General features: G+C 31.4%; 3 protein-coding genes and 2 long non-coding RNA genes across 5 annotated transcripts; 4 read left to right on the top strand and 1 right to left on the bottom strand.

Annotated features, from left to right (window-relative positions):
* The first annotated feature begins 6,351 nt into the window (after positions 1-6,351).
* On the top strand, positions 6,352-13,474 carry LOC140057197 (junctional adhesion molecule A-like). Its single transcript, XM_072102752.1, has 4 exons — positions 6,352-6,410; positions 12,191-12,242; positions 12,445-12,780; positions 13,164-13,474. Exons 1-4 carry the CDS (start codon positions 6,378-6,380, stop codon positions 13,472-13,474), a joined length of 732 nt encoding a protein of 243 aa, XP_071958853.1. The 5' UTR covers positions 6,352-6,377.
* Positions 8,590-11,188, bottom strand: LOC140056425 (uncharacterized). The gene is made up of 2 exons (XM_072101793.1): positions 10,906-11,188; positions 8,590-9,979 (listed from the first exon to the last, which is right to left on the bottom strand). The coding sequence occupies exon 2, from the start codon at positions 9,967-9,969 to the stop codon at positions 9,052-9,054; it is 918 nt and encodes a 305-aa protein (XP_071957894.1). The 5' UTR covers positions 9,970-9,979; positions 10,906-11,188; the 3' UTR covers positions 8,590-9,051.
* Positions 13,475-13,785: 311 nt separating the features above from the next.
* LOC140056949 (uncharacterized) lies at positions 13,786-15,286 on the top strand. The gene is made up of 3 exons (XR_011846849.1): positions 13,786-14,039; positions 14,592-14,675; positions 15,255-15,286. It is a non-coding gene; the product is annotated as an uncharacterized lncRNA (long non-coding RNA).
* Positions 15,287-15,397: 111 nt separating this feature from the next.
* Positions 15,398-16,603, top strand: LOC140056081 (uncharacterized). Its single transcript, XR_011846720.1, has 4 exons — positions 15,398-15,515; positions 15,685-15,709; positions 15,858-15,927; positions 16,546-16,603. It is a non-coding gene; the product is annotated as an uncharacterized lncRNA (long non-coding RNA).
* Positions 16,604-19,719: 3,116 nt separating this feature from the next.
* Positions 19,720-24,489, top strand: LOC140057199 (uncharacterized). The gene is made up of 5 exons (XM_072102753.1): positions 19,720-19,753; positions 20,460-20,771; positions 21,790-22,122; positions 22,764-23,087; positions 23,941-24,489. Exons 1-5 carry the CDS (start codon positions 19,720-19,722, stop codon positions 23,982-23,984), a joined length of 1,047 nt encoding a protein of 348 aa, XP_071958854.1. The 3' UTR covers positions 23,985-24,489.
* The last annotated feature ends 1,812 nt before the right edge of the window (positions 24,490-26,301 follow it).

Genomic DNA, 26,301 nt, shown 5'->3' on the forward strand with positions numbered 1-26,301 from the left:
GTGAGCGAATATTTTTAGATTATTTAAGTTAGATTAAAAATCAATTACTGTTTGTCTTGGATGACGGTTCAATAAATGGTGTCACAATGTGTAAATTTTAAATAGTTTTACCTCTACTTTGTCAATGCATTCCGTTTTCGACATAGGCTTGACATATCCCTCGTCATCTAGGCATTCTGTTTTCGACATAGGCTTGACATATCCCTCGTCATCTAGGCATTCCGTTTTCGACATAGGCTTGACATATCCCTCGTCATCTAGGCATTCTGTTTTCGACATAGGCTTGACATATCCCTCGTCATCTAGGCATTCTGTTTTCGACATAGGCTTGACATATCCTTCGTCATCTAAGCATTCTCTTTTCGACATAGGCTTGATATATCCCTCGTCATCTTTGTTTACATCTAAGCTTGTCGAAATTTGCAAACATTGATTCTTAGGATTTTCATGTTCCATTTCTGTTACTTCTCTCTGTAAAACAGCCAATATATAATTTAGTTTGTGAGTTTTCATGATACAATTTTGATGTTAAATCTTGTCACTTATTGACACATTTCGGTATGCTCTTCTGGAAATAGATTGTACCTAAACTAAATTTAAACATTACTGATCATTTTTAAAGTCAGACATAGTTAATAAATCAGAACTTAAATATAAAACTATTATCTTTAACTTGTTATGTCACAGTTTTCTAACTACAGAAATGTTTGTTTTACTACCGACTGGTAACCAATTGTTACTTTAGTAGGTGACGTAGGCTTGACATATCCCTCGTTATCTATGTCGACATCAGATGTTGCTGACACTTGGTTCTTAAGATTTCTATACTCCAATTGTATTACTTCTCTCTGTAAAACATACAATAGATATTTTGGGAAGTTTTCGTGATAAGTTCAAAAAACATTTATTTATTCAACAATGGCATTATACAGTATAATATAATTATAGGTGTGTACATAAATGAAAACATAGTAATAAGCCATCATTTGGGGTCTTCTCTAGAAGAAAACAAGTTTCTTGTCTCGAGAAAGACCCCAGAAACAATACACATACATTTAATGTATCACTTATCTATTTAAAAATCTTGAGGTACCGGTACGCTCTGCTGGAAATATAACTAAAAGGTAGGATTTGAGTATTAAACTATGAATTGGTAAGACACAGTCTCTAAACTACAGTGTTTTCTACTACCAAAACTTATAAACAATTGTTACTTTATTAGAAGTTGGCTTGACATATCCTTCGTCATCATAGCTAGTCGAAATGTGCAGACTACTAATTACAGCATCATTAAATTCTTCATAAACTTCTAAATAACTTGCAGAAATCGGACCTTCGTACTCGGGACTTCGGCGTTCCATTTTAATTTCTCCTCTTTCCTAAAAGAGCAATACAAATATATTTATTATCATCATTGAGTGTGAGAAAATAATTTGTTAATTTTTCTGTTGAGTGAAAGTCTGTGACTTTTTAGAAAATGTAATATATAATATTTCGTACGCCAGTGGCAAATAGCTGAGAGTGGAATGTACCCCAGATGTTCTTTTCGCTAAACCACAGGTACTAACAGTAAAAAAATTTAAAGAGCCATTAAAATCACACCTCTTTTCTGAGGAATATAAAATTAATGGATAAATAAAATGAATCGGATTCTAAATCAGCTACAGTATGTGGTTGTTAGCACCTTGAGCACTTTTAGTGGATATGTGCGCTATAAAAATTATTATTGTTATCGTTATTATTACAGTCGATCGAATAAACTCCGCCATACTTTTTCTCTGTTTGGTAAATTAAGAAGTACTACTGTAGTCTTTTGTACTTAAAATGTTGAAATTCTATTTCTATTATTATTATATCAATATTTATAAAGCGTCAATTCAAAGACCGAGGTACAAAATCAAAGGCGCTGGGCATGTTAGTGGTCGAAAAAATGAGTTTTGAGCAATTTTTTATATAAGGCAACAGAAGAGCAGTGTTTAATTTGGGGGGGGGGGGGAGTGAATTCCAGAGTGTGGGTGCTGCAAAAGAAAACGATCTATGACCAAAGGTTTTAGTGGCTATGCGTGGAACAGAGAGTAAAAAATCATCAGATGATCTAAGAGTCCGTCCAGGAACATAAAAGGTAATTAATTGACGGATGTAAGCAGGTTGGTTGCAAAGAAGTGCTTTGATACTTCTCGACTTCCGATGGTGAACTGGTATCGCAATGTCAAATGTATATTTTAAATTACCTCAACTTTTGCGATACATTCTGCTTCAGACATAGGCTTGGCATATCCCTCGTCATCTATATTTACATCAGAGTTTGTCGAAATTTGCAGACATTGGTTCTGGGGAATTGGAAGTGCCATTCGTGTTACTTCTCTCTGCAAAACATGCAATAAATCATTAATTATGTTTTGTATATTTTGTGTTGAATTTTGACAGCCAACTGGTAACTTGTCAATGAATAATAATTATTTTAAACTCCATTCTGTATCATTTTGAATCAGTTCGCATTTGTCGTAATGGGAAAATAACTGCTTTTGAGTGTCAAGTCCGACCATAAAGTTGAAATTTAGTTGAGTTTTAGTATTAAACAATATTTACCTGTATTCTTGTTCTAGGCCTTTCTTTATTTGTCGTCCTGGTATCACCGGCGTCCACGGTATGCTCTTTGTTTATCTCTTTGTAATCTCCAACATTTGAAGGAAATTTCAATGTTTGATATTGAGGATTTTGATAATCAAAATGGATTTCTTTTATTTTTCTTACCTTAAAGAAACAATACGGATAACAGTAGATATAATATCGATTAAAATTGCATTTTAGGCCTAATTTTCTTTTGTAGTTAACTAACTGTCGTTCTATATTGTATTAATATATTAATAAGTTTTATTGATTTAAAATTACTTACAAAAATATAACGGGTTATTAGAAACGTCGGGACGGAGCAAAGAATTGCAGTTAGGGCTACAGTTATCACCACAGTTATCATCGTGCCTATTGTATATAAAGCATAACCTAAAAAATGCAATGTGAATGTTGAAATTGGCCTATACACAATTGAACAGAACGTACAATATGTTAATTAATTATTATTATAATATATTGGAAATCTCACTCTAGTAACAGTGGTACACTTTGTTGATAAAGTTGCGTCCAAATGATAAGTTAAATGAATGAAAATAAATGAAAAAATGTGTAAAATACAGCATAGGCATACAAAAATAAGATTAATAACTTAAAATGAATAAAAATGATTCAAAGTAAATATGTTATTAAAAAAATGAACTGTAATAACATAATCTAACACAATTTATACAAAAAAACAATAAAGAATACTGTGAATGCAGGTAATTTATTTATTTTTTTAAAATTTATTTATTCGACTTCTCACTAACTCAGTTAGTGAAGGATCTGGACCAACAGGTGGTAAACACCTCTAAAACGGTCCAGTCCCAATTTGCACAGTGGCTGTGAGTGACAGTGGCTGTGTTTGTGTGGACTAGTACACCGGGGTAACCCCCTACTCGTCTCGAAAGATGTACTAGGTTCTTTAAAGTGCGCATGAGCTATGTGTACACTGGACCTACGGTTTATAGTCCTTATCCGAGAAGACTCGTTCTACCACCAGAACCATGGAGCGAGTGAGCCTCGAACCCTTGCCGATGTTATGGCTACTTAATTACGGTTCCACTGTCTTAACCGCTCGGCCACTCACTCACTCAATTTGAAATATTTTCCTTTTTAGTCAACTTTACCTGTATTGCAGTTCTCTAGTAATGTTGTTTCATTAAATATTTCGTTCTCTACATAACATGTACAATTTGATTGATATATCTCATCATTGATTTCTATAGTTTCTGAATAGTTTTCTTTCTTAGTCACTTCTCCATTTTGCAATATCAATAGGCCTACTGATGATGTTTTTGGGTATCCCTCTACTGTAAATGTTGCAAGTCCATCTTCAGTTTTTAATGTTACAATGATATCTAAACAAAACAGAAGCTAAAAACGTAACTATTAAACTACTATTAAAACACTGCTTGTTAAATCTAAAACACTGACTAAAGAACTTTTTAAAATGTTTAAATTTCTTCTACCTTAACATGCTCTACTGGTTTTTTTTTACATTTTGTTACGTCGATTAAGCTTTGTTACGTTAGTGGTTAATGTTAAATTAGCGGTTGATTGTTACGTTTACATACAATATATGCTCAACTGTTTTCCTTCACTTGTTTTAGCATCTTCTCCTTTAAACTGATCACTTTCTGCTTTGCATGTGTAATCCCCATCATCTTCTTTAGTAGCTGACGTAATCTTAAAAACTGACTCTGTACTGTTGTCTGTGATATTAGATCTAGAAGTATTAACTGTCTGTCCATCCTTATACCATGTAATGTGAGGAATAGGATAACCATCAGGTTTTCTACATGTAAAGGTTACTGATTGACTTTTAAAGACAGTGCTTTCTGTTGCACGAAGACGTGGTTGATCCAAATCTAATAATAAAAAGTATCGTCTACTCAAAACACTTACGTTACAAAGAGTAAAGAGAATTATGTAACTTAACTTTCTGTTTAATTGTTATTAAAATAGTTATTACATCAAGTGTAACTGGAATTTCCATAGATGTGATATTTAATGTGTAAAAGGATGCCATTTTATTTCCATTTAAACGCAAATATTTGAATTACTAATTCTAGGGAATTATTTACATAGCTGGATGTTGTTACTCACAATATACAGTTAGTATAGATGTGTTTGATCTTTCAATATCTCCATCTGTTGTCGTTACCTCACACTGAAATCTTCGTTGAGAGTCATATCTCATTGGCTCTAAGATCACCAAGTCACCTTTCCCGGGTGATGTGATTAATTTAAAACGGTCATTTTCTGGCTTATTATCATTTACAAGGTTTATGGTAGATCCATCTTCATTTATTTCATCCCATTGTATTCCAGCAAATGTAGAAGTAACTTTTAAATAATCACAAGTTATCACCACTTGGGCATCACCTTCCTTGGATTCCTGGTCAGATGTTGTCACCAATTGACCACGTGATTCTAACAAATGAGAATACAAAACGTTAGCCTCATTAGGTAGTAAAATGACTAATTAGAACTATTTAAATATACTATTTTCATTGTTAGTTTAGCAACACAACTGAAATGTGAACTGCATTATTCAAAGTCATTTTCATTTTCAAAATCATTTTCATTTTCAATTGCTCTAGTACATAAACACGCAAGTTGGAAAGGTTGTTGAAAAACATCAAATGACGTAGGCCTACCGTTAGCCTACTTCCATTATTCGTCGAATAATGACTGACTACTTAGAAACATAGTAAATATCTAACCTTATATTATTTCATTATAAACAATAATAAAGATATTTATTATAATTACCAATTAAATAATTTGTAACAATTAGCACCGCCAACCATATCTGAGAAATACAAAATAGTTAAGCCATTTATTGAATAAAAAAAGTAATATTCAACTTCACTATAGTATTTTAGAGTTTACATAGACATAATGATATATTGCTACTCCCCCGGAACGACCTTCTTCATCCTCATCTTATGTATAATCAGAATGAATTTTGGTTTAACATCTAACATCCTCATACAAATGCAATTGTATCGACTTCGTATAGCAGTTGCAATAAGAGACCAGTACTTCAAAATAATGCAAGATCATTCGTAACACATAATAGAAATGTCATCTTGCTGGTATCATTGTTCACCATGATACATCATAGACCAATCAGCATTAAAAATCAAGATTGTCATCAAAATCAAATGACACATTTGTAGATGCCTTTGTCATTATCGATATTTATTTCATTATGATCATTGTTAATTCACATCAGTAGGCCTACCCCACCGATCATAATAAAAAGATTAACTTATAAATGATTAACTTACCGCCATCTCTACAGTTAGGCCTATAATATACCACCCGCAACACGCTTGTTAAAATTATAATTATGCGATAAGATTTACATGGCAGTCTTATAAACTGTGTAATTGTTTATTTCGCTTTCGTGGAAAGACATCCTACTAGTAACAGTCGTAAAGTAATTACGTTGTTGAATTAAATTGTTATTACTAATTATATCGTTTAATTTGATTCAATTATACCATGAGACAATAAAGACAGTTATAGACCTATTAGTATTATTATTATTAAAAAAAATCATGTCCTTAAAAAAAACAATAAAGCAATAGTAGCCTAATATTAATAATTGTATTTAATATACTTTATTCAAACACTTACTAACTATCCTACGCAACTAGAGGGCGGGCAGCCTCCAAAGATCGAATCGAACTTCGCTCTCTCCACCTCCTGCACCACCCAACCCACACCTACACCACTACAAAACAAAAAAGATGGGAGTGTTTGGTAGGCGTAACCTACATAACGTAAGCAGATTGATCTTTTATTTTAAACGGGAGCTACAGAAAATCCATTTGTTTGTAACTGTACCTCAAAGCTAGGTCTGGTTAAGTCGGCCCAATAATTTTATTTTTAAATCATTGTGATTGATTTTGTGCCGATATGGTGAAACTGAAAGTGAAGGTTCAAAGTCCCATTCCCAGCGAGACTGGGTGTGGTAGGCCGGGTGGGCTAGCTAGGATTAGGATAAGTTTTTAAGAATGTGCCATTTGGCATCTGCTGTCTGGTATTTAGGCCTACTGTAGGCCTACTTCCACACCTTGAAAACTCAATTTAAAACATTCACCAACTGTACAATGATGGTTTTCACGCAGCTGCTGCTCTAGCCCGCTACGTCACAAGAGATGACGTAATCCGATATAAAGCAAGCAGCAGTAGTACTGAAGCCTGGTTTCCAGTCGACGTAAGAAATTAGAATTTCTTACGATTGCGTCGTTTTTACATTGGAAATTGAAAATCGACAGGAAACCGGTTGAAAAAAGCTAAATGTCAAAACGACGTAACGCAAGTAGAAATCGTCGTAGTACAAGTGTTTGACAGGAAACCGGTGACTGAAGCTTCCGTCTGTTACGTCGATATTCGACGGTTCGACAGGAAACCGGTGAATTTCTGGATGAACATGCCTTACGATTCGATTTTTTACCCTTCCGCTTACGCTTACGAAAGTTGACTTGAAGTCAACTTTCGTAAGCGTAAGCGCAATGATCGTAAGAACCAGCCAATCAGTGACGAGGATTATGTGACGTTGGCAAGAAGGTCAAAGCTTCGAAAGGTGATAGAAAGTAGAAAGTACCGTATATATTAAGAATTGTTGACAATAATGATACGTAAATAAACATGAACCACTTTTTTTTTTTCAATTCGTGATAGAATGTAATAATTTAGGTGGATGAAATACGAAATAGATGTAAGAAATATACAAAATTGTCTTGCTTGTTACTTATTATAATTATATAAACATTATAAAAATACGATATAATGGGTAAAAATAATACACACAGACGGACTAAATTAAAAACGTTATGGCAATACCATTTCATAAAATGTCAGAGAACAGTGTCATCATCAGGATCATCAGTATAACAATACGTTCACCTGGCATAGTTTGCGTTCAAAAGCAGGTGAGGAAAAGTTACGTAATGATTTTGTTTTAATTGTATGATGAAGGTAGGTTGGGAAATAAATTAATGATATATATTTATTAAATTCACCGAAGTGTTTGCTTGAATCATGGATTAAAGAATAGATTCTTTAATCCATGCTTGAATCTAAACACAATTTATAGGCATATGATAATTCATTTGATAATGAAAATAAATAATTATAATTAGCCTACATCATTTGAATTTATTTATAAAAAAGGAAATAAAAACCGGGTAAAAAAATCCAATAGATGAACTGTAGGCCTATATGTAAATAACATCGCTGGGTAAAAAAATCCAATAGATGTAAAGAAGTCCGTGTGTTTGACGCTATTCAAGCTTATCTTTGTCTATATGACAAAAATACCAAAGAATACAAAAGTGGAAAACGGGGAAAAAAAATGCGTGGGAAGCTGTTTCTAAAGATGTTAACGTCGCAGTAGAAGAGTGCCAACAAATTTATAACACTCGAAGAACAGCATTTTCCAGGTAGAGTGTAAGGCCTAGGCTAGGCCCTTATTATTATTATTATAATCATAATTATAGTTATTATAATAATCGTTATTATTATTATTGTAATAATAATTATAATTATTATTACTTTTGTAGACATCTAAAGAAGGTTAGGGCTAGTGTCCGTAGTGGTGCAGGCAGGGATGACATCCTCCCAATTGGCCATGAGTGGGAACACATGAGATGGTTGATTAAACATATAAATCATAGGAAGACACTAGAGTCCGAAGAAATGTCGATTTCATTAACCGAGTCGGAAGCTTCATCTGAATGCACACGGCTTTTTTTCCGAAACTCAACAAGTGTTGGAGCTGGACTTTGACGACTCAGGTAAATAATTGTATTTATCAACCACCACACACTAAATTTTTTATCACACTATTTGAAATGAGGATAAACAAATAAAAGTAATTTTACATCTCAATATCTCATTAACAACATTTAATAACATCTTCAAGTAGCAATCAAATATAAATATTTGTTAACGTTCTGCAACATCAGCAATATATTTAAATAATTTTTGCTCATGTGAAATCGATTTTTATTTGGAATGTTTGGAAATGTAAACCATAGTACAAGGACAAGACAACAAAAAATAATTATGAATGCAAGTTATAGCAAGCATAAACTACAACATTGTTATTTTTTTCTTCAATAAACAAGATTTGTCAATATTAAAAATTACTCAGAACATATTTGAAAATAGATTTAAAAAAATGTCATATAGATTATTTACAAAACAGGAAGATTACAAATACATATTTTAAACAATTTACTAACAACACTTTTAAGATGCCAAAGGACCGCAATTGTGTACCACATCATACTGCCAAGGAACAGCACCTTCCTGGCTGTTAAAGTAGTCTCGAAACCTATCTCTTGTTTCTTTGGCAGTAGCCGTATAATTGTTTGACCCCACACTTCTTATATTTTGAAGGCCAGTTTCATCATCTTACACAACACTGCGCCATTCCTCTTCTTTAAATTCTGCATTGCTCCAGCTGTCAACAAACCCGCTGGGTATGTAGTGTGCGTTATCAGTTTGCATTAGGTAATTGTGTAGGCAGATTACAGCTTTTGTAATCTGGTCAACAGTTTCAATATTTGCTCTTATAGGACGCCTAAATATGCGCCACCTTGCAGCCATTACACCAAAGGTGTTTTCGATGGTTGGGCGTCCTCTCGATGTCCTATAATTTGCCACTTCCTCTTCATCAGTCAAATTGTTGCCACCATATGGTTTTATTAACCAAGTTTTAAGAGGAAATATATCATCCCCTAATAAAACATAAGGCAATTGTTGACCACCCACAACCGATGGTGGTGGCAGCTTTAGCGTTCCAAAATCAGCTCTTTTGAAAAATGATGACGCACCAAAAATAGCGGAATCATTGTCCCGCCCATATGAGCCAATGCTTGTCCATACAAATGAGTAACTGGCATCACAAATTGCCATTAATACTGTACTATGAAAGCCTTTATAGTTATAGTACATCGAGCCGCCAAATTTGGGACACTCGATAGCAATGTGCTTACCGTCTACTGCACCAATCGCATGAGGAACATTCCAATCATTTTCAAATTTTTCTGCAATTGTCATCCATTCACTCTCACTTGAGGGTAGCCTTAGGTATTTCTTATTTAAAGCTGTCCAAATTGAATCACAAATTTCCCGGATTATGTTAGAAACTGTTGCACGACCAACCCGAAAGTTAAATGTTTGTGATGCCATCGAATCACCCGTAGCCAGATAACGCAAAGTTATCACAAGCCTTTCTTCTGCTGAAATTGCAGTACGACCTCTGTCTTGTCTTATCTTTAGATAGGGCTCAACCGCAGACAGAAGATGACTAAATCTTTCCGGCGTCATCCTTAAATACCTGAAGACAATAAACAAAATTATAAATAACAAAAAATAATATTTTACATTTACATTACTACAAAATAGTTTGTACCAACACTACATACTTTCAAGGCTTAAAAATAAAAAAAAAACATTATTTATTGTCATTTTAGGAGAAGGTACTGAGTTGCAAAATGAAACAGAAGAAGCCGACTTATTGGGTAATGTCTCGGACGACTTGGAAGACAAGGAAGATATGGAACTACAAATTATGCAATTGTTCCGTGACTATTTTAAGAAGTAATAACAGAATTGATTTGCCAAATGTCAAAGTTAATTCATGATTAGTAAATGTATTATTTGTGATTATGTTATGTATTCAATCTTCTACGGCAATAAATGCACTTTTGTTTGGGATATTTTATTTAGACTACAATTGTTCATTGTGTACTGCATGCACTATTTAATCAATTTAGATTTTAATTTTTCAACATAATAATAACAGTAGGAGTAATACATACTTCCTATCCGTTTAGTACTTCTCTAGGCTACCACTGTAGATGGGTGTACAGTAGTAGTAGTAGTGTAGACCATGTGTGGACTGGATTCTAGTTGTAGTAACCTACCTACTTTACTAGCCTAGAATAAAGATCTGTCTAGGAGTGTCTTGATCATAGCATATAGGCCTAAATACTGTAAGCCTATATAGGCCTATCCTAGCCTAGGCCTATTTTACTCACCATCGTCTTTATATAGACGCCAGCTCGGCGGCTGAAATGAACTGTGACCTTCATCTTTATTTAGCCAGGTCCATGTATGATGGCCATGTACTCTACTAGGCCTAGGCCTAGGGCCTTTATAATTATAAATGCAAATTACAATTAAACATCTAGGCCTAGGCCTAAAAGTAAAAAGATATTAATAATAATTAAATGTTATTAATATATATAGGCCTAGGCCTACCTAAAAAACCATTCTCTGTCGTTTTTTATCAGGGTCTTAAATAATGTATGGTACTGCCCGAACTCTATTCTTTCTTTTAGCACTTTCCTCTCCCAGAACTTGTGGATTCTTGGTTCTTTGTTCAACTCCTTTCTCCTCTAATCCTTCTCGTTAATATTCTTAAATATAGTATCTTTTTGGCCAACTCACGTCCTCTCCTACGAATAACCATATTGAAATCGCACTGCACTGTTTATGTTTTGGAAAATGGCCTCCTCTCTTTTCGCGAGGAGGAATTGTGTGAGCCATGTGTTGTCGGAAGGAAAAAATTCAACTCGACGTAAGCGCAAGCTCTTTTCGCGAGGAGGAATTGTGTGAGCCATGTGTTGTCGGAAGGAAAAAATTCAACTCGACGTAAGCGCAAGAAGGACAGACTTGCGATAAATTCAACTTTCGTAACGACGGAATCAGCACATGTAATAATCTAAATTTTTGCGGTCCAACGCGATTATGACAATTTTGTGTCGACGTTAGTTTTTTGTCTACTGATCGGAACGCAAGCGTAATCGTAAGAAAACGACGCAATCGTAAGCGGAAGCAAGTCTTACGTCGACTGGAAACCAGGCTTGAGAGACTGACATTTTTGTGAAAATGGAAACTCCACTATAATTTATAGGTCCCAGCTGCTAGACCCAAAAAACGTCTGGGAAAAGAGTCTAATGGTTGAATGACAAATCCCAAAGCATTTCTGGTATTTATGAGTCCCATGATATTATATAATACTGTAAATCAAAACAGTCCATGGAAGTTTTTGTTTGTACCATAGAACTATAATTATAGTTCCATGTTTGTACTAAAGTGACAGAAATTGAGTCTGTATTAGTCATATCAAAGTTATTCACTTCTGTAACAAAAAAACAATATTTATTCACATATAAAGAGAAAGAAACGTTTAATTATAACTAAAAAACCATTGTCTGACAGACAATTTAAGTATTTTTTGCTTTAAATTACATTTTTTCAGGTTAACTAACTATTATGTGACAATAAAATGACACATTCAAAAACAAATTTGAAATATATATATCTTTAAAAGCGATCAGCATTTTTTGTAAGAAATATTTCTTGTTTATCTGTCAACAATGAACATATCCACATCAGTAGTAGTAGTAGTATAAACAGCGAAGTTTTACTGTCCAAGCCTTCATTTTTCTTAAACTGGAAGGTCAAATTGTTTTTATTTTTCACATTTCACATGAAGTAAGCATTTTACACAAAAGTGTTATTACAGTTGTGTTCTTTTCAGTTGTGTGTTTACTTTCTAGTAGTACTATTGCAGCTGGGTATTGCCAAAATGGGTAAGTTCCTGTTTAATGTTTTTAAAAATATGTCACAGTTGGTGCTGAAAAAAAAAGAATTATCAGCTTATTATCATTTCAGTCTTAATATTTGTTGTTTGTACTTACAAGCCCTATCATTCACATCATTTTCACTGTCTAAACTCAAGCCTATGGTAGATATACTGTAGTTCATTCTTAACTTACTTTCTTTAATTTTAAGGAGTACATGGTCAATCTGTGACAACATCTGACCAGACAGCCAAGGAAGGTGATGCTGAAGTGGTGATAACTTGTGATTATTCACAATTTACAGCTGATGTTCCGGATGAAATACAATGGGATGAACTAGATCAAGATGGAGTAAACATTAATCCTGGTTTTGTTAATAATAGAAAAAAAGAAAATGGTCGTTTTAAATTACTCATAACACCTGGGAAGGCTGACTTGGTGATGTCACAGCCAATGAAAAATGATTCTCAACGAACATTTCAGTGTGAGATACAAACAACAGATGGAGATATTGAAAGATCAAATCCATCTATTCTAACTGTATATTGTGAGTTAACAAGTTAAATCAACCTTTAAATAGAAACATAATTTTGCACCTTTAATTTATCATCTGCTGGAGTGGAAATTGTTATTAAATTAGAAAATAGCAACTAACTTTAAAAATGTAAAAATTAATAAAAAGCTGAAAAAGACAGATGTAAATTGCCCATAACCCCTTAATTCCAATGGTGTCCTCTTAAGGGAAAAAATACAAATAACAAGCGAAAGCAAAACACATCTAAATACACTAATACATTTTATACACAGTAATCTGAACACGAGTTAAAGATTTAAAGTAGTTGGCCATAAGTCACAGATAACCATAGAATGTGCAGGGTTTCGTGTAACGCAGTGAAGGTTCAGACCTAACTTTTGGGTTTTTTTTTTCAGATTTAGATCAACCATTTCTTTCTGCCTCTGGAAGTGCTGTCTATGAAGGTCAATCAGTGACCTTTACCTGTAGTAAACCTGATGGTGATCCTATTCCTGACATTACTTGGTATAAAGATGGACAGACAGTCAACACCAACAACCCTTCTAGATATGAGATTGCAAATACCAGTACAGAGTCAGTTCTTAAGATTAAATCAGCTACTGAAGAAGATGGTGGGAGATATACATGTAAAGCAGAAAGTGATCAGTTTAAAGGAGATGATGCTAAAACAAGTGTTGGAATACAGTTGACTGTATATTGTATGTAAACAGCAAATATTTAAAACACATAGAAATATTTACAAATCACTATCACAATTAAAGACATTAATAAGGAATATATAAAAAATATAAAAAGATAGACAAAATGTAGGCTTAACTAGGCTTTAATGGACTAATTATTGCACTAAATCATTTTTTCTAATTTATAGGCCTACTAACCTAATATAAATACAACTATCTATTAATGAATATTTATTAATTCATAATTAATGAAAAAATATTTTAAGTGAAATATGAGTAGGCCTATAAGTTTTTTTTTTTCTGTTTCATTTCTTTTGTTTTACTTGCTTACTATTAATTTTTGTAAACAATTGTTGTTTATATTAGATATTAATGTTACATTTATACCTGAAGATGGTATTGCAACATGTACAGCAGAGGGCCATCCCAAGCCATTATCAATATTGATATTACAAGATGGAGAAGTGGTTGAGGAAGGAGAAAATACAGCAACTATAGACATTAATGAGGAGATATGTCAATCAAATCTTACATGTTATGCAGAGAATGGAAAGCTTAATAAAACAATGACACTAGAGAACTGTACAGAAGGTAATATAGTATATTGTTATAAGTAGCTTAACTTATATATAACATTGAAATACTTGTTGGTGAGGCTTGTAATTAATAGAATACTAAGAAATGACAAAAACTAGGGATCCACTGCTATTACCTTTTACCTTTTTAATTTTAAAATTGTGGCCTCTAGTTACAGTAGATGGTGCTAATTCAAAAAAGACACCCGGATTAACATTATCATACTTTTGTATCATTCTAAAAATCTGTAAACAGCAAGACCTTTTTCTTCGAAATGCTAATGATGGTAGTTTCATAAAGTTCATGCGGTCACTGTATGGTTGAGATTTAATTTCAAGAGCAAGTTTTGTGGCTTTTGAATCACCAGCAGACTAGCAGACTAAAGTATGAATAATAATTGTAAAAACGGCAACCAGATATGTTACTGTTATACCTGTTTCACATCCGCAAAAAGTAACGTGTTCATGTAGTGTGAATGCAATTTTGAAAAAATTAGGCATTTTTAAAGGGAATTTTTTTACACATTTTTTAAATAATTGATGATAATGAAAAGACATTTGTTTACAGCTATTCCAGCAGATTCATACGTTATCTTGATTGTGATGTTGGTTGTTGTTGGTTTGGTTATTGTGTGGATAATGCTTCTTGTTTGTAAGTAAACCATATTCTTTATATTACTGTATTCTTTAGAATGGCATGCACATAATATGTTAGTTGGTCTTCTCATATTCATCAATATATAAATTTTTCAGATATTATAATTACCTATTATAACACATCTGATTGTATTTTTGATTGGCCAATTATGTATCATTTTAAATTAGCCCTATCTTGTAAAAAAGTGATATCTGATGGTGATAATAAACCCGCTCTAATGCACTTTCAGCTTTTTGTATATCATTTGTCAATGATTTACAATGAATAAATTGAATAAAAGTAGTAGTATAAATGTATACAAATTTTATACTACTACAACAAATACCTCAGTGTATCCTACTAAATGGTAAAGTGATATTTGATAATGAATGCTACAAATTGTTGTTCAGGTTTTGTAAACTCGAGTTCTGTATACAATTTTCAAAAATCAGTTTTTAGCCTAATTTTTAATATGAATAGTTATTAGGTTTCTTTTATAAACATTCTTATCTAAACGTTGTTGTTTTGTAATTTTATTTACATACATACAGTATTAGATAAATATTTGCTACCATGGCTAATTGTTTTTTATAGATTTTATGTATTGCAAGAATATTGAGTGGAGCAATCAAGATATTGATACAGAGACAGTTGAAGGTGGTAATCCAATTATGATGAGTTGGAAATACCGTCCAAGTATTGCAAGGTTCAAGACAGTTGAAATAAAAAAAGACGACAAGGTGGTTGGTTTAAATCAACAGCAATTCAGTAGTTGTAAAACAGTCTGTCAGTATGTCTGTTATTGCTGTCGTTACTTTTGTGGATTTTGTTGTAGTGAATACTTTGACAAATCGTGTAAGTAATTTTAAGTTTATTAGATTATCATTTTATTATTCTAAGACATTTTATGTTAGTGATTTAGGCTTTACTGTCAGAACAGTTTATATTTGCTGTAGTAACCTGTACATACATTCAGTAAATTAAATAATCATTCAATTTAAATCAAATCATTTTTATTTCATAGTTGAAAACCAACCGAATGCAAGCAGGTGAGTTATTTCTATACTGTTTTTTGATTAATATAAATGAGTACATCACTACGACACTAATAACATTGAAATTGAAGATTGATGATAAATGTGGTGGTATATCAATGATCAAAAGTTAAAAAAAAACATTTGATTGTGTTAACTACAGAAGTGGAGGAAAAGTTCCTGATGGTACAGAGGTTCCTTTTGATGTAATCAAATCAAGTTCACCAAACCAGGTTGGCTATAAAGAGTATTTACAACTTAATTAAAAGTTTTACACAATTTTACAGATGCGGTTCCGCATAGCTTCATATAACCATCGACTTTTCTATGTAACGCAAAACAAAAGACTGTCGACTCCATTTTAAGAACGATCAACAATTGGCAATTCCCACAGAACACGCAAAAACAAAATTGTGTCACTTGTATTTTTACTGGTGGAAAATTTGATTTCTGATTTGTTGGTAATACATGGAAGTTTCATTTCATTTCGGGCCAATTAGAGGTTCCATGCATCATGAATTTTATGTGTGAGTACCAGGTGGGGCTGTGGCTCATGTGCTTAGTGTCTGGTCTGGCCCCCTATCCCCTATTTCAACATCATGGACCCACCCCTGATTTTTAAACAAGCTGATTGTTGTGTGTTTTTGGGTTTCACATTAAAAGTAAATATGCAAAAATACGGTTTTGGGTGTAATTTCTGTGGTCCACAATACTTGTTAAAGCTTATTAAATTCCATTGGTTTTACTTTTAACCAGTTACATCCAGACGGTAACAAAGCACTGCAGCATAGAATTTGTGAAAGTGTTTACATTATTTGAAAACAATGTTCTTAATAAATTCTTTTTTTCAGACAACTTCTGATGATTGTGAAGACAGCAAACTTTTAGCAGAACATCAAGAAGAACAAGGTAAACTTTGACATTATTCTCTATACTTTCAATGTCAACATTCTATGAGAATGCATTCAAACAATAAAAAACAACTTGTGCGTTTAGTTTTGGCTTATTGAGTGTACTATATTTTTTAGTTTGTCTTTTATAAACATTTTCAATTTAATGAGAGAAGTCTGTGTTTTATTGAGCCAATTATTTTACTATTATTGGAAGTACAATTGAATTTTCCTATGTATACATAACTACAGTAAGAATTTATATAAGAAAACATAGGAAAGCTTTTAAATGGTTAAACCTGAACTAAAATGTATATAGTATAGAATAATAGTATATTATAAAGAAATATATGCTATGTCATGTCATTTTTTTAATTGATAGTATTTTTTAGTGTAGACTTTATTAATTTGTTTGTTTTTGTTATAGCAAAAGGCTTGAATGAAAGGTATATAGTTTTTCGATAAAGATACACATATTGCTTACACTTAACGCAATGCTAAAATTACTACCGTACCTTTATAATGTGCAGTATCACATAAATTACATAATGTTTTTTTCAGTATCACAAAAGACCATTGCTACCAGCCAATCAAATTAATGTATAAATACATGATCCAAATAAAAAAGCCGAACTATAGGTTTACTATCACACAAAATAATCTCCAAATATAAAATTCAATCTCAAACTCAGTGTTCACTATTTATAAACACAAAAATACAGAAATACTGATTTTTATTCTCAGTATCTTCTACGAAATACATCATATGTGTCATTACGTTTTTTACTGTGAGCATTAATATTTACACGCACTTAACACAAGCCATTAAGGTGTTGTTGGTTAAAACTGTTACTCTGCATCCAAGTTGGAGCTCTTTCTTTATTAACAGTTTTAGCCTTTAAAAATCATGTATTTTTAAATTCCATGATACAACTATCAAAATAGAACACTTATCACGCTCATGAAATATTCTTGCCATTCAACTCATAGGTAGTAGTCAAAACGTATATTGTTGTTTATAAATTGTTTCTCTGTACTCCCTCCTGATATTAATAATCACCACTGATTCATTGCAAAGCATACATACAGTACTCATGGCAACATTTTTGCAACCACTTCATAAATTTATTTTATTAGTTATTTTTCTGAATAATAATTTTATGTTTATTTTTTTTCTCTAGATCTGAAATGTCATACTCAAGTAAGTAACACCAATACTATTTCGTTTCAATTTGTTATATTTACAAAGTGAAAATTGTTAGACCGTAAATTATAAATCTGTAAAAAGTCTTGGTTGATTAATTATGTATTATGTGCGGGTGTGTATAGTTTAACTTAACGAAAAGTTTAAAATTGTACTGTGGACGTCCAGCTGTTTGTAAACATTTGGAAAATAGAGGCTGGAGATTTGCGGATCTAACCAACCTGTAGTGTTCTCCGTCTATAACTTTTCTCATCTTCTTCCAAAATTAAAGTGCTGTCTTTTTAAATAACCTTGTTTAATAAAACAGTCAACTCATAAACATTCACTACTCTTGGTTTAGGTTATCAATATATGTCCTTGAGCAGTAAGCATAAAGTGTATAGCAATATAAGCATTTAGTGAATTGCATAGAAACAAAATACATCAAATTTACAAATATTTATTTAACTTAAAATGTTTATTTGTACTTAGTTAGTAGAGGAAGAATCAACCTAAAATTTACAAAGCCTGAGAAATCAGATTCAGGGAAGTACAACTGTAGCATACAGGGCAGTAGACAACAGGGTTCAGATGTCAACAAGTTGTCTGTTCGTGGTGAGTTTTAAATAAATGGTACTTTTTGTTCATTTTTTCCTAGGTACAAAAAAATGTTTTTCTTGCGTACGAACAATTTTTCGAGACCATTACTGTGATTCTAAACGTGAAATCTAATAGCGCCGCCTATTTTTAAACGACAACAACAATGAATACTACTGTATTAATTTAGACTAAAAAAGCATTTAAATTAGCATGAGATCACTAGTATGATTTTGATTAATTAATAGGAACAACTCTACAACAGTTGGAATTGTTGAAAAATTAGCCTAGATTAGTTTCAGTTGGCTGGCAAAGTTTTGTCATGGTATCGATGCCTTTCTAGCCTAGTAAGCCTAGGCAATATGGCTTAGGATTTGCCTCGTGGAAATATTTGTACCGTTCCACTAATTAACATTCATTATTTGTATAATAATTTGTGCTCTGGGAAAATAATTCGTCAAGAAAAATATCATTCCCTCAGGGATGTCAATTGTTTCATCTCTATAGCAGGCAATATTTGTATATTATAACACATGTGGGTGAGTATTCTTGCAATTTGATTGGTTAATTACGCATCACATGCCATTCGTTATTAGTTCTACCCAATGGAAAAGTGATATCCAATGGTAATAATGGTTTGAATGCATGTTAACGAACAAAAAATTGTTCTTGCGTACGTACTGTATTTCAGCTCAAAAGTTGCGGTTCTTCAATTTGTTTTGCTTGATCAATCAAAAATGGGTGCATCACAGAACATAAAATGCAGTTTGTGACCTTAAATTAGATCGAAAAAACGTAGGGAATGTGTCTTTAAAAATGTTTTTTTTTATTAGGTCCATTGTACTATGATTCTTTGTCTTCTATCATTTCCTTTTTACTTGTTGTTTTTTCTTTTATTTTTTTACTTTTGTTCATATCATTTTTTCATTTCTTTACTTTTATTTTAAAATGTTTGATGAGTAGATCAGAAGTTTCATACAGAGAAAAAAAAAATTAAAAAAAGACGTGTCTATAATAGCAGTAAAAAAGATTAATATTACAATAAATTAATAAAGTCTATCCCATTGTTTCTCAAAATCATATGATTCTCCATTTTGCCTTGAAATATACCTTAACATCATTAAATAATTTCGTAAATAAATATTTAAAGCCTTAATACATGGCAGAGTTTTACCAATTCTACATTTATAAATTAAATACTTTGTAAGAATAATAATTGTAATAACAGAAAAACATTGTGAAATATCTCCAAACAAAATCGAATCAATTGTAAAAGTTATTTTTTTAAAGGAAATACTAATTTTTTGTTCTATATTTGACCATAGTGGTTTTACATATTTGCAGCTTACAAACAGATGAGGAAGTGTTTCAAGTACAATGTCACAGAAAGTACATGCTTCATTTTGTCGAATACCAAATCTTGTCAAAAAAACATTTGTTGCAATTATTCTATTATTTTTCTATATTGGAACCATTGTAGGTTTGTTTGTCTGACACATTTAAAAGGAAGTTTGTACATTTGTTTCAGTTCATCTGTTTTAATGACATTAATTTTCTCTTCCAATTTTCTCATACTTTTCGGTCTGACAAAAACATTTTCTTTAAATTTGTTGTAAAAAGCTTTACACCCTGTTGGATTTTTAATAAAAATATCTAAATGAAAAGGAATTATTGGTGTTTGCAGTTTAGTCAAATTACTTATATTGTAACTATGTTTTATTGAATTAATTATACCTTGGTACAGTAAAAAATTATATTGAATATTATAATGTTTTCTGAAATGTTCCCAAGACATAAAAGAATTTTTTTCTGAACGTAATACATCGTTGATATAAACTATTCCCCTTTCATACCAATTTTTTAAAAACACTGGCCTTGGCAACTTTTATTTCGTTATTTCCCCACAAAAATATTCTTGGGTAGTAGATGGATGTTGTTGGATGCATTATAGCCTATGTTTTATAGAAATATATATAGAAATTATCTTACACATTTTTCTTTGTATATGAACGTTGTAAAACAATACATTTTGCTATTTCATAAAATGAGGTGAACTTTTGTTTAAAGGATTATTGTTTCTCTGTTGTTTTTATAGATGCTCTCAAATTGGAGATTACAGATGCTACTACATATGGGGGAAGAGATGTTAAAATGGTCTTAAACATAACATATGTTGATGATTCAGTTGAAATATCCAATATCGAGTGGTATAAGCAAGGTGACGATGGAGAAAAAGTCCTGTTGACAACACCGTCAGAGAAGTATGAATATGAAAATGAGGACAAGTACAATGGATATCTTAAAATAAAAAATGTCCAGTTTTGTGATAGAGCAGAATACATATGTAAAGTTCATGTTAAAGGAAGACCAAGAATATATGAATGTTCTGGAAGTTTAACAACTAAAAGTAAATAAACCATCCTTGAAATGGGTGTCATGTAAACTCAGATTTTAGTTTCATTAAAAAAATAATTTGTTCTAATCAGAGGGATTTCAAAAAGACTGTATCTTTTTATAAATATTTCATTAAATATATTATTACTGTGATAATATAATAATTTTAGTTTAGATACTCTAAAGTAATAGTATTCCACATAACCTACCCTCTGATTATAGAGCAATCCATTTTAGTTATATGAGTTTTTTAATAGCAGGATGAAACTAGAATCCTTAACCTTGAAATCTGACTTTTCTAGATCTAGAAAAGTCAGATTTCTGCAAACTATATATGAGATCTGAGTTTTCTAGACACCCATTTGAAAGATTTTATTTCAGTCAAATCTAAAGTGAGTAAGTATGTAACATGATTCATTGAATAGGAACGTTCTGACAGTTCAAGGTAATAATCCATTACATTCATTAATGAATCGTATTCATGATTTTTATGTTTGGCCATGTAGAGGCTCTTTAGTTTGTGTCATTATATACTTTGTATTTAGCCTACTTCTCATTATTTACTAGAAATGTACAACCAGAATACTGATTGAGAGTCAATTGCAAAATAATAACATAATTAATAAAAGTTCAATTTAAAAAAAATGCAGGGTGCCTCTAAGCACTAAACAATCAACAGAAAAGAACAAAGATTTTGAGGAAAATTAAAAAGGTGGGATTTAAAAAGTTTTTTTTAAAGTGGTGAGAGATTCAGCTTTCCAGATTGATGGGCGTTCCAAAGAAAACCAGCTGACCAGGAAAAGGCACATTGTCCATAATATTTTGTTGACGGCTGTGTAGATATAGGCCTGAGTAAAGCCTCTGATGATCACCTCAGTTTTTGTTTTTTTTGTGTTATAGCATATGTAAGTAGTGGCACCGTAGCTTCATTGCTTAATACTTTGAAAGTAATGTATAATATGGTTCATATAATTCATTTTGCAAAAAAAAAACAATGTGAATCAATTATTGTCTTTGTTTTGTTTCTATAGATGGTTTGGAAATGAATATTCCTGATGTTACTGTTACTGAATTTGCAAGTCATGCTAAGTTATTGCTAAACCTAAAAATTGACAAGTCCGCTAAAATTATCAAAGTCGAGTGGGATAAGTTTCGTGAAAATGGAATGCCTATCCCGCTGATAGCATGGCCTTCACCTAATCAAAAGTCAGATTATGAATGTGGATTTGAGGATTATGATAATAGCAAGATATATCTTAGGTTCAGAAATGTTATATCTAGAGATGCAGGAAAATATTTATGTGAAGTGAAACTTGAAAACAATCTGGATGTATCCATTTGTCATGGAACATTAACAGTTCAAGGTAATTATAAAAAGATTTAAATAATATAGTAATTATTGCACAGTACTGTCGTAGTATAGTAAAAATTGCATTAATTATTGCAAACAAAAATGAACTATCAAACATAATGTTATGTGCAAAGTTGTTATTTAACAGACGATTAGGTGTAAAAGGTGTCTTATCTAGTCACCTAATTTATAGGTTCCATAAAGTGTGTATGTACACAGAATTAAATTTATTTGAGCATATTCTGTGCTAAAAATTTAAACATTTTGTTTGTTAATTAGTTTCAAGTAGATTTGGATGATAAAAGGAACGCTAGTCAATCAAACCAAGTCTCAGTACCCTTTTGATTTTACAAACATTTGGAAAATTATTTGGTGTATTATTTTCTGTGGAAATAAACATAGGATAAAATAATACATTTTGCTAAAAATCATAAAATGAGGTGATGAACTTTTGTTTTATTTTTTATTTATTGATGAGTAGGTAAGAATTTGTTGGATGCATTATAGCCTATGTTTTATAGAAATATATATATAGAAATTACCTTACACATTTTTCTTTGTATATGAACGTTGTAAAACAATACATTTTGCTATGTCATAAATTGAGGTGAACTTTTGTTTTAAAAGATTATTGTTTCTCTGTTGTTTTTATAGATGCTCTCAAATTAGAAATCAAAGATACTACTGTCGATGAGCGAGGCGATGCTAAATTGCTCTTAAACATAACATATGTTGATAATTCAGTTAAAATATCCAATACTGAGTGGTATAAGCAAGGTGAAGAAAAGATGTTGACATCAACAGGATCGAAATCAAAGAAATATAAATGTGGAAATAAGGATAAGTACAATGGATATCTTAACATAGACGATGTTCAGTTTACAGATGGAGGAACATACATATGTAAAGTTAAAGTTAAAGTTAAATTTAATGATGAAGAAAGAACATATGAATGTTCTGGAAATTTAAAAGTTCAAGGTAATAATAATAATAATCTCTTTATTGTCAACAAACAAAAATAATTTACAAATGGTGATACGGTATAGCCATCCTTTTATTTCAGTCAAAACTAAAGTGGCTAATTACTGTACTGTACGAAATGAAATGATAAATCATATTCATGATTTTTATGTTTGGCTCTCTGATCTGTGTCAATATATACTTTGTATATTTACTATTAGCCAACTTCTCATTATTTACTAGAAATATACAACCAAAATATCTTTTGAGAGTCAATGGCAAATTAATTATTTAAATGAATTTCATAATAATTGGTTTTCTTACATTAATTGATCTGTACTATTCAAATTTCCTAAGATCTAGTTTTTGTAATTCTAGATTTTAAAAATGTATCTGTGATTTTGAAATAACGTGCAGATATGGACCAGCAGAAAGATTAAATGCATCATTAAGATGTGTGTTGTGATTTGTAATGAGCCTAATTATTATATGTATAATTTGTATATATAGTAATGAAAAACAATGTTGATGTGCAAATTATAATTAGGTGTGCATTTTCCACTCATTTCTTCCCCCAGTCCTCTGGCACACCTCTCACCAAAGCCACCAGCAGTTATTTTTTTATGATAAAAAGAAAAGGGATGTTTAAACATAACTGTTCTAAAATTGTCTTTGTTTTTTTGCTGTTGAAGGTTGTAAATTCTGTTTATGAACAATAATATTTTGTGTCCTTACCTGTTAATGTTAACATGCATGATGAATCTAAATGAAATTCTTTAGATCATTTTGAATAGAAATCATCCATACTTTTCTTGTTTTACATTCAAAACTCAACAATTATTTTTTCTTTTCTCTTTTTTATTTCTACCAGGTACATCTATATTTGGCGAAGATGAAATAAGGCAAATAATATAATAATAGTATACGGCAGAGTGTCATCATTATTGTCTGAATATAGTTCAACTCTTCTCTGACAAGAGAGGTCAATGCACATTTCCCTTACAGTTACAAACAGTTACAACTATCAAACATACAGTAGTACATTGTTTGAGATGAGTTGAGGTTTGGTACTCTGTCTCTGTGGAGTGTCGTTAGAAAATAGGTGACTGTATATGGCTGTCAAGAGGAAAAGAATGTTATTGAAAAGTTGTTCCATTGCGATAACATTGAGCTTTAAAATATCTTTTTAATATCACATTAAGTGTAGTAGTCAGAAATTGTGTGTACGCTTGTATTTTAGTCAATCTGATGATTGAAACGGCACCTATAAATAATGTAATAGTATAATGTAACAAGAAGCAAGAATAATAATAATTATTATAATTATGCAATAATAATTTTAAATTCAAAAGTAAAATAAAGGGGGTCATTGATTTTTATCCAAAACCACAACTCTTTAATAAATAATTTACTTAAAATGTCAATACAATTTTAATTTTACTGATTTACATATATGCTCTATGAAAGAAAAAAAAGTAAGTGTACAGTAGATATGTAGGAATAAGGAATTTAGTTCACTCAGTGTGTAGTTAAGGAAGTTATTTAGAATAAATTTAATTTGTTTATGATAAAAGAAAAATAATTGTGAGACAAAATCTGCAATATTATTCCAGTGGGCCAAAAATGTTATAATTATAACTTTACAAGGTCACACACTAGAACGGATCTAACGGCAGTATACTGCTATTTATGGTCATGCATTATTCACAATTAGTATTTAGTATTTGAAATAATTATAGGCCTTGGCTACATCATACCATTAATATACCATAATAACAGTGAAACCTACAAAGTGTTATTACCGGGTGGTCTGTAATTGAATTGTCGGCTTAGGCCTATAGGCCTACATGTAATATTTTGTTATTCTTAACACCTTGGGAAACAATGTTTACGAATTGCGTTTTTAACATCTTTTATTGCTTTTTACGATTCGCGGCTCTACACAATTTGAAGTACATTATTTCGTTAAAAAAAAAATAACGAGTTGCGTTTTTGTTGATTTGTTCGTTTTAATTTTACGATTTGCGACTCTATACCAGCAACAAACGTTTTACATTCTGATAGAAATCGTGACACTGGTTTGGGACGTTGTAGTATTGATTTCTAATGTTTATAGTTTTATTTCTATACCATTTTTCAATTTTGCAGTTTTTAAATTACACTACAAGTAATTTGGCTTTACTTTAACCCGCAGTTTGTAATGGTTTGGAATTTTTCATTTTTTTTTCTTTTCAGTATATTTAACACCACTGGCGCCAAACATAAATTTTAAAAGGCCCAGGTAATATTCTGAAAATTAATTATATAATATACATATATTTCTTTATATATTACTTTATTATCTTCTTAATTACAATTCATCATCAAAATAATGTTGTTTTTAATGGAAACAAACAACTCAACTACATTTGGATTATAGACTTTTGCACATTACTTGTATTTTCTTTAGTAACTATCTTTTTTTCTATTTTAAAATTTAAAGTTTGCATCATTTACTTCATTTTACTTAATAATAAGTAATCACATACAGTTATTTTATTAATCAATTTACACTGCTGAAACCCCGATATTGTTTACCGTTGTATCTAGGCCTAGTCGAATGTTATCGTGTGAGACAAACGCATACCGATAATATGTGTTTTCGGTTGTTTGCAAAATGCTTTTATTAACATCAAACTTTGTACAGAAACTACACAGAGCAAGCTTCTATCTGCTTTTTTACCAAAGGTACGGGTAATACAAATATTTTTCTAAAGCTTCTGAGAGTGGGAAGTATTGAAATACAATTAAAAATACAACCATTATTGTTATCTTACCTTGTATATCAAAATACAATTTGTCTCGGGAAGCATTTCCCATCATTAGGGTTAAAAGCTAATTACAAGGTGCGTTATACTAATTTGCACCGGTACTTAAATGAAGTTATTATTTAACTAATACGTTTTCAGTGTGACTTTCTATTACTACTTTCTATTATCTTGCATAACAATTTTCTAAACTTTTGCAATAAGCAAATGTTTATTTTAAAAAGTATAAATAATGCAGTTATAACTATCGTATAATAATAATGTTAGAATGTATTATGTACTGTGCATTATTACATTATCTATCTATCTACTTCTTCCTGGATTCTTATTTAAAAACTACGTTGTTTGTATATCCTACATCAATATGTATTAAGTTTTAATACCAAGTGCATTTTTCATTTCATTTCAAAACATATACAAAACGA

Source organism: Antedon mediterranea, chromosome 8 (genome assembly GCF_964355755.1).
Source record: "Antedon mediterranea chromosome 8, ecAntMedi1.1, whole genome shotgun sequence".
NCBI lineage: Eukaryota > Metazoa > Echinodermata > Crinoidea > Comatulida > Antedonidae > Antedon > Antedon mediterranea.